At 41.4% G+C, this 9,764-nt stretch overlaps 1 protein-coding gene across 6 annotated transcripts; it reads right to left on the reverse strand.

Moving 5' to 3' along the window:
• Positions 1-467: 467 nt before the first annotated feature.
• znf217 (zinc finger protein 217) lies at positions 468-7,191 on the reverse strand. Of its 6 annotated transcripts, XM_026154732.1 has the most exons (6): positions 6,951-7,191; positions 3,897-5,246; positions 3,618-3,725; positions 2,177-3,523; positions 1,917-2,051; positions 468-1,688 (listed from the first exon to the last, which is right to left on the reverse strand). In XM_026154732.1, exons 2-5 carry the CDS (start codon positions 5,203-5,205, stop codon positions 1,939-1,941), a joined length of 2,877 nt encoding a protein of 958 aa, XP_026010517.1. In that variant the 5' UTR covers positions 5,206-5,246; positions 6,951-7,191; the 3' UTR covers positions 468-1,688; positions 1,917-1,938. The 6 variants fall into 6 exon arrangements, with proteins under 6 accessions (XP_026010517.1, XP_026010519.1, XP_026010516.1 ...); XM_026154734.1 differs by having other exon boundaries at positions 468-2,051; positions 7,077-7,191; XM_026154731.1 differs by having other exon boundaries at positions 468-2,051.
• Between the last annotated feature and the right edge of the window lie 2,573 nt (positions 7,192-9,764).

Below are 9,764 nucleotides of genomic sequence, written 5' to 3' on the forward strand. Positions count from 1 at the left end.
GATTATTGTTATGACCGTGAACCACTGCATCTCTTGGTTTCGGTATATTGCTAAATATATGTATATATAAGCATATATATATTTTATAATATAGCTGGAGGTCCTTACCCTACATCCCCCAGATGTTATGAACATAGCTGTATAACTGGTGCCTTGAGTCCGTGAACAATGTGCTACACTGTAACCAAGTATGACTTTATTTCTTAACTTTGTGTCCTCATATGGCAACATTACATTTTGCTTCGCACCTTACTTTATATTCTGCGTTTTTATATTTTTTAATCAATTGCGACCATGCCATGTTATGCTGTAATATAAAACCATTGTCCTCTATGGGGACAAGTCTAATCAGGTCCAACTAATCCTAAATAGCTAGGAGAGATTAGAAAAACGGGTCTCAGGAGGTTAAGAAAGGTGATCCTAGGTTCATTATGGTTCAGCTTAAATACAACACCTATATACTTTCGTTCTTCGCCTCTCACTTTATTGTTGAAACGTGCCATCAAAAATTTCAAAACAATACTTAACAATATATAAACACACCAATAATGTGAACACCAAAAAAAAGAAAAAAAAGAAATAATTTAAAAAAGGTTTTTCAAAATTATACCAAACACTACCCAGCATGTAAAATTGAATTAACCTGAGTCTTTAGTCTTTCTTCCCTCTTTAGCATTAAGTTAATTGGAGCAATCAACATCGCTGCTTTTGCATTTTTTGTCTCCCCTAAAACTGCACAATCACGACACCTTAAACGCTCCTTGACATCCAGTTGGCAGTGACTGCTGCCCCTTGACAAAAGAAACACTTTCAAGACTTTGCATAGCAAAAGCAAACTCCCGAACATGCGAGCGGCTAAATGTGCAGTAACCAAATAACAGTGAATGACTATTTCACACAAACCCAGACAATTACACACAATCTGGTACATTTTACAGCTGACGGATGTGAGGCACCACTTAAGCACCTTTTTGCTTTTCAAGAAGGAAAATAACAATACTTGTAGATAGCGGGTTCATCAAAATTAATGTACAGCCCAAATTGTGGTATAGGTTAAAAAAAAACAGTAGCAGCAGTAGTAGTCCAGTGTCACCAAATGAGCTTGAGCTTCCTGTGGTGTTTTATAGATGTCAAACGTCACGGGTCACTTGTCCATGTACTACTACTATTACTACAACTCAAAACACCAGTCTCTGGTCGAAGTAGGTATATAGGCTCAGCTAACATGATAGCTTCAAAGGCTTTACAAAAATAAGCCTTCAGAGCACAACTTGAGGTAGAACTTGAAACACACAGCAGAGCTCGCTGCTGTGGCCTGTTTGTAAACAACTGGGCCGAAGCCATCAAGTTATCCGACAGAAACTCCCCACCATCCAGTGCAGTGCAGCAATTACACAGAGCAGCATTTTTTTTCCCCACACAGGTTTTTCTTAGGTTTTAGCTTAACACAGTTTATGTAGAGAGATTTTGCCATCCCACACACACACAACTTTTACAGCTAAGACAGACTCTGGAATATTAGTGTGGGTCATGTACAGATTTATCAACAGTCTCAAAAAGAAATATTACAGTGCACACCAGTGGACTATATACAAGAAAACCCCAAAGGTTATCTGCATCTTTGCATTCAAAAAAGAACTTCTGCTGAAACTGTAGCCCTGAAACGTCCATATAACACAAATGTTTTTCTGTTGAAAAAGAAACATTAAATTAAGAGAGGATAAGCACACTGTGAGCATAAACTACCTCTCTTTCTAAATATGTACATTAAACAACGTTTCTAGAAATTGTCCAAAATAAGGCAGCAGCACTGTTTACATCGAGAAGGACAAAAAAATGATTTGATTCAACTATATGAAGTTCAATGTCATTTTCAAAAATTCTCGTCAGGTTTATTTTAAATGAAAGTTTTCAACCTTTTCTTTGTTTCTTTTTATTTTAGGCGCTTTTGTCAGTGGCCCCACAGCGTTGACTGGGGAATGGGCCTGAAACATCTCTTCTTTGCAGGCTGGGTAGACTGGGCAGATGTTGGAACAGCACACTTCTGCCCCCTGAGAAAACAAACAAACAAAAAAACTTTAACTCTTCAAAGTATCAGAATATGCAGATACAAAATAGCCAAATATCCAAAGAAATTTATATGTCACTCTACTGAAACTGCAAGTCTAATGCTTACCTGCTCCTGGGTTGACTAGTCCTACATGACTGGGGTTTGCTGGGTTGGTGTGATAGAAAGATGCCAGGTCATGGGGTGGATAGGAGCGGAGAAGGTTCATCATGCTCCACTCAGACTCCAAACTGCCTCCAATAGTCGTAGGTGCATTCTTTGCCGGACCCAAAACAGAAACCTCAGAAGCTGTGGGTGGACATGACCCTTGCTGTGTGGGTTTCACAGTTCTTTTAGTAAACATCCTGTTAGATCCATCTGCTGGTGGCCCTCTAAAAGCAGCCTTCTCGCCAGCCTCAGCATCCCTGTTTGTAGGCACAGAAAACTTTAATCGCTTGCTGGATGGCTCGCCAAAGTCCATCTGGGGGAGGCTTCCAAATCGGCTGGATAGGCAGAGCCTGGCGGCATCTGTGTGCCAAAGGACACCGCTTCGTACTGGGTAGCTCCGATCGCCGATGCCCACTCTGTCCATGATATATTTGTTGGTTGTGCTGTTTTTTCTCATTAGCTCTGTATACCTGGAGGATTCCTGACTGGGATGTGAGTCGGTGCTCTGCCTGTAACGCTGGGTCTCCTGGACATCTTTTATGGGTGCATGGACAGGGGATGGCTTAGGAACGTGCGGTAGGTTAACAGGTGTTTTTTCTTGAGGTTTTGCAGGTTGGGGAGGTGGAGATTTGGTTCGGCGAGGGAAGATCCTCTCAGTGATCAGAACTGAGGAAACATCTTTCCCATTGAGGGCAGGCGGGCAACCCGTATGACGACTTTCACTTAAATTGCCTCCAAACCCATTCTTTTTGGTGCTGTTTGACTTGTCTTTGTGAGAGAGCTTTTTATGCATAATCAGAACTTCTGGGTAGATGGTTTTATAAGCACAAAATGGGCAGGCAATTGGAACAATACCATTTCTTGGTTCAACACTGACAGGTGTAGAGACAGAGACTTTTATGGACAGATTTAATGGGGCCTCACAGTTCTCTTCTTGAACCTCCTCCCTTTTTTTCTTCAGGTTAACAGGCACAGAGCAATTGGCGAGCGCATCATCTTCCGGAGAGCAGGCAGGCACAGCATTTACTTGGACAAGTGGCTTGCCAAGCTTGCCATCGACACTATCCAGTCCGCTTTCTAGTGTTTCATCGATGCACGGCCTGGCTGGAGGGACACAGGATTTCTTTGGCACAGAATTTTCAGCATTGTTTTCATTTTTTCCATCACTGGGTGAGGGCACTAAAGGCACAGGTCTGCTGGGGATCTCGACGTAGGGCTTATCCTTGTGGCGTCGATCCAGGTGATATTTCAGCGAAGTTTTCTGGGCCGCAGCGTACTCGCAGTAAGCACACTTAAATGGTTTCTCACCTGGAACAAATAGTTTTGCATAAACATAACATAAGTCAGAGTTTAAGGTCAGTTTATTTTTAGGATAATTTATAATCATTTGTCGTGAATTTACCTGTGTGAGTCCTCAAATGAACGGTGAGGTAGTAGCTGGATCTGAAGGTTTTGCCACAGTAACTGCAGTCTTTTGATCTGCCATTGGATCGGTCAAATCCATCTTCACCTTTGAAAACAAACAAAAATCTAAATATTAACACAACACACAAAGGACAGAACAATGGCCACAAAAGGCATGTGTTATTATCCGTCCCCTCAGCAGAGGGAGCCCTTGGTAACAAACAATTACTACACCACAGATAAGATAATCTGAGTGTATACAGAAAAACAGACTTACCTGAACCCAAGTTTTCCTCTATGCCCTCCTCAGACCCTTCCTCTGTATTTTCCAGTGAGCCTGCTCTTGAAAGCTTGCCATCAACAGAAGAGGTTGGACTTTCTTCACCTCCTCTCTCACGCTTGTGGACCCTGGAGTGGAGTACCAGCTGGTGGTAGGTCCTGAAATTTCTTTGACATTCCTCACAAGTCGTTGGCCTTTGTTTGTCCTTATCTTTCTGAACTGGAGACCTTCGCTGTGGGTCTGGGCTTTTAACAGGGGCCTGTTGCTGAGACCGGAGCTCTCTCCCAACTTCTTTCACGGCCTTGTCTCCTTGGCCCTCAGTCCAAATATTATTCAACTCATCCTTGTCAGAGCCAGATTCGTCATTGTCCGTGCTGTTTTCCTGGCCAACATCTTTTGTATTATTAGGCCCAACTGCGATCTTGCCTTTCGTAGCAAGCTGCCAGGCCTGATATGTGTTGACAGGATCTAGCTGGGGAATCCATTTTGATGATCTCACAGGTTCCACATCCTTTCCTGCGGGGCGAGGCTGAAGGTTTAGGAACTGAAGAAATGAATCCTGGTTGGCAGTGGGTTCATTAGTATCACCCATCTTATCCTTGCTTTTATCTTTTCCAGGCTGTGCCTCTCGATTATGCATTTTACTGTGTTCAACCAAACTATCATGGTCAGGGAAGAAAAACCCACAAACCATGCACATTTTGTATGCGGTGCCTACAGGCTCTGATGGAGGCTCTTGGATGATACCATTAATTGTGATTGGGCTCTCTGGGTCTTGCTGGGTCTTGTTCTTTGCTCCTGCTTTTACATGCATCTTCATGTGGTTCTTGAGGAACCAGTGCTCTCTAAACCGACGCCCACAAAAATTGCAACAATAAGTAAAGTAGTCCTTGTGCTTTCTCATGTGGGCCTCAAGCTCGCTGCCATCTTGGGATAAGTGACCACACAGGATACAGCTGTGAACCTCGTCTTTTTCGGCAGGAAGGCTGCTTTGTTTGGCCCGGGGTCTCTCTCCTGGGATCCTGAATTCTGCTTCAACCCGAAGCACAGTTGGCTCGGAGAATGTGGTGGGGTGCTGTGTTAACACGTGGGGGCCAAGCTCATCCTGATGAGCGAAAGTCTCCTCGCAGAACATACAGTACAGCGGTGCACTTTCTTCATTTTGCAACTCAGTCTTTTCTGGGTAAGTAGTGTGTGGCGTCATGCTAGAGCCCAACCCTGGGATGCTTGCATCTTTACTAATAAGAAAATCTTGGGCGAGTCCATCTGGGCTATTTACAAACGGCAGCAATGAATGAGTCGGCATTTTCTCCTAATGTTTTACAAGCGGTCCAGATTATTAGGAGCCTGGAAAGAATGGGAAAAGTGTTTTTTTTAGGCTTTGCTCAAAAATCAAAACAGGATCAGGTAACTGAAACACCTAAGTTATCATAAAATCTGTTTGAAAAAACACCAGAGAATTGCCTTTCCTTACACTGAAACAGGAAATGTATCTTTTTTAGCAATCAACTACACAGACAAGTCATTTCCTCTATGTGCAGGCCAATGACAAAACAGTCTTTTTTTGTGCTCGCAAACATTATTTAAATTAATTTAGAATTTATGCCTCTGTGTCTAAGCTTAATATGACTAACATTAACTTAGAATATATACTTCTAGAAAGTAAGATGATTAAGTAAGGTCATTGTTTTTTTTTCCATTTTTTCCCCTAAATATAACAAACCTTTGCTTCTCTTTTGTTTCTAACTAAACACGACAACTACTTTAACTAATCATACTAAACATGTAGTGTTAAAATACAATCTACAGACATAGATTAACTTATAGTCAACAACATAAAAAGCAACATCTAAGAATTTCAAGTTGTTAAACTATTTTTGAAAACTCTAAAACCTTTACTCACAAATCCCAGCATATCCTTTTCTCCAGGCATCAGTGACAAAAGACACTGTGGTTTTTCTCTGTGTAGTGGTTTCAGCTTGTATACTGAACTGCTTATATTGGGGAAGGCTCGAACTGCTTAGCGCTTTGATTGGTGGAGAAGTGGAGTAACTGGTTCAGCAAGGACAAAATGCTCAAGGCCCATGCAAAATGCTAATCAAGGCTGTGGCACCAGCAATACCTATAGCTGTCTACTGTAGCATCAAAGACCCTCCCCCTTTTCACACATTTTTAACTGTTACCTTTAAATCAAGTTTTCAGTATATGGCTACAAAACAAAAAACCCACAAATGAGTGGATAAAGGGGAAGTCCCAACTGTAGGTTTCAAGTCATTCAAACCAATGATAAATGGTTTTATTTTCAGTTTTATATAATACATGCACACACATATATATAGTTTTTATACATCAACGCTATTCATAACCAATTTATCTGGAATTAGTTTGCTGTGTGGTACTTTTGCTTTAGACCAGGTGAGCACAGGAAACTCTTAATGATCCTGTGTGGTTTTCTGAAGTACACACATGCTTCGGGAGGCAAGCGTTAACGTTAGCCACCTTCTTATTCAAGAAAGCAAAGCTCCGGTTTGAACGTAATTTTACCTCGGAGGCGATGCTCGAAGTTAACAGTTGAGAACTTCCAGCTAACGTCAATAAAAGTCGGTGCATTTAACAGACTGGCTATTACGTTTCTATATGTGCATCATAAGCCGAGCACGAGGGCTTCGTTACTCATTTTGGAAACACTCAGATCAATTATCAGCCCTGTCCGCGTCTGTGACTGAGGAAGACTGAATTTTAAATCAATACATCCAGACACAAACCCGTCTCGAGTGGCGACGACGTTATTTCATGACAACACTGTGGTACAAAAAGAACATTATCGACCTGACTTTTTTTTTAATGTGTGTGTCTACTTACGCTGTCCCCTACGGTTTGTTTTCCAACGCCACTTTCAAAAGTTCACCCAGATTGAGAGAGTGGCATAACAAAACGCTAACTAGTTTTACTCCCATAGCCTCGGTCATTCTTAACGACAGCAACGTTAGCAAACACTTTCTGTTGCCTCGACTTCGAGCAAACTGTAGAAACTCACCAAACAATACCTACCAACTCAGAATTTCCGGATTAATATTGATACTGATACTACGAGCGACTGAATTCAGGGAATTCGGGTGTTTGCTCGAGTTTGCTTCTTCATTTCACACAACGCGTTGCCGCTGGTGGACAGCTCACCTATTCAATTGTTTGAATTTGAATCATATTTGTTCGACTTGGCGAGTCCTCCCTGCTGCAGCTGTTGAAATCCGGGGCGCGCGCTCTCAACTTTTTCTCAAGGGGAAGATGGGGCGCGTGCACGGCAGCCCCCCCCCCCCCCCCAAAAAAAGGGCAATCACGTGGTCACGTATAACAGAGAGGGATTAGTGCAGATAATCATCTTATCTCATACACGCCAATAAAGCATGGGGGCATATTTTATTTGACTGTTCTAGCCCACAATGAGCTTCTTACACGTTATCACATGTGAGGTTTTTATTTTTTATTTTTATTCCCAATGTTTTCACTATTAGATGTGTAAGCTGCTTCATTTGTGCTTCAAACGGCCAATATTAGAGTCGTATTCGCTTACAGTGAAGTCTGTTGTCACGCTTTGCTTTTCGAGCGGTTCAATCATCTCTCTAACGATGCTTTAAACTTCCACGGAGTAAGAGTGAGTGCGCTGAATAGACGCCATATAACACTCTTTGATGTGTACGCTGCATTTTAAGAAGTTACCTAAAAGTGCAGCCAGTCAGCACGTCATGCACCAGCTACCATGTGGAGCTGGGGGAGGGGTGCCTCAAACTTTTCACAGTTACATGAGGCTTTTTTTTTTCTTTTTGCAGAAGCAGGTTGGTTGAGTCATGAGAAATTTCAAGTTCTTCCTATATGGTGACACAAAAACGTACCAAGGCGCACAGCCCACTTTTATATCCCATATGAGTTGTTGCCACCCAAAACATACCTCTGACAAAGCCATGAGATGGTGCGTGTAAACACATTTGATCTTACAGAAAAATGGAAGGAAAAACCTTAACTTTTAGTTACATACTATATTGCTGTCAATAATAATAGAGAATCAGCACACATTTACTGTTGGATTGTGTAATCACCTAAGATTAATAGACTGGTGCTTGTGAGATAAAGACCTTCACCTACAGTAGCCTCCACACCCTCCTATGTAAAATCAACCCCTCCTCCACTCTTAAAAGCAGAGACACTGATGGGTACTTAATCAGTCAATGAAGATATTCAACTGACTTCAGTCAGTTGAATATCCCCCCCCCCCCCCCCCCCCCAGAATGGCAGCTATGTCTGGAAGAAAACAAAACTTTATCAGTAACCACTCCCAGTTGAAAAACAGTGAACAAAGACTGGAGTGCTCGATTTGCTTAAGCTATGGCTCTTACATGAGCCAAGGATTGGCTGTAAGCAGCCTGCTCTTTTGCCTATATTTCAAGCTGTTGTCAAGCATTTGCTGTCACCAAACAGGTTGAACCAATATTGTTCTCATAATGAAATAAACATGTGGTTTTCCAGCCTAGCAAACATGCTTAATAAAAATATTTGGTTTGAACAGTGGATTTGATAATTGCACTCATTCCAAGGATACCAATGAACTTTTTTTATTTCTATTTTGTCTTAATAAATAACTCAGCTCACTGATTTAAAAAACACATATTTTTTTCTTTAGTAAGACTCATTTACATAGGCAGCTTACCCTAAACTAAAAACACTTTCTCCCCTCGCAGTGCTACGATTCAGTTATAGGTACTCGTGCCTTCCCCCGAGATCCTGTTGCAAACAAGGCTAGTATGTTAATCAAAGGCACCACATGTGACACATCGAGGCCTCCCGGTCATTTCCTATTGTTCAGCAACCACAAAGCCTCTGTGAAAAGCTATCAGTCTGAAGCAGCAGTATCATTCCTCAGGATGATGAAATTGCCAAAAGATGCTGTAGCCCATCACGAGAAATGCCTTTTATCTTAAGGCAGTGGTTGTTTGTGTCTAATCCTACAAATATATCTTTAGCTGGCTGCAACTTTTATCATTGATTTACTATGATAATTTAAATAGCATTCATCATCTGTAGTGGCAATGACAGCAACAAGTGGCCGAGCATTGTTTACTTTTAACTGATTTAATTAACTCTGTGCTATTGTTTGACATTATGCTAATAGATTTTTTTGAAGTCATTATCTCAGATAGTTTCTTTATTAAAACATTTAGCTAAAAGCAGTTAAATCTAATTAAAGAAGGGGTATCTGTAAGAAAAAAGCTCAGTACTTTAGAGAATTATAATGTATTCTGCGGGCAGACATCCTAACAGGAATTGGATCAGCGACTCGGGGAAGGCTGTGATGGCTTGTTTTTTGTCTTGACGTGTCAGGAGCAGCTGACCGCATTGTTCTCCTTCAGATTCACAGCCTGAGTTCTTTCATAATCCTGGTGTCGCTTCTGAAAGACACTGATAATACGTAAGCTTCTTTATCACTCCGAACGTTTATTCAGTTCTACCAGCTGTTGTGTTCTGTTGATCATAGAAGTATCAGTGGCCAAACAGAAATTCTCACAGTTCATACTGAAAACAGTACCCGTCTTTTCTGTGTAGAAACTGTAGAAACTGGGTGAAGGAAGTGTCTCTTTGTCCTGCTGCTAGTGCCCCGCTGTCTGCGTGACCTCTTTTGACGACTTTTTTTTTCCTGACCTTTCTTTGTTTCACTATGACCTCTCAGTAAAGTGCATAAATGACAGTTACACATATAAAAGACACAAAGGATATACATTATTTGTTGATTAACTGTGCAGGAAAAATATATACAAATGATAAAAAAAAGCAAAGAATTTTATCTTTTTAAATTATGGTAGTAGTGACGTATGT

The sequence above is a fragment of the Astatotilapia calliptera genome, chromosome 20, assembly GCF_900246225.1.
Source record: "Astatotilapia calliptera chromosome 20, fAstCal1.2, whole genome shotgun sequence".
Lineage (NCBI taxonomy): Eukaryota > Metazoa > Chordata > Actinopteri > Cichliformes > Cichlidae > Astatotilapia > Astatotilapia calliptera.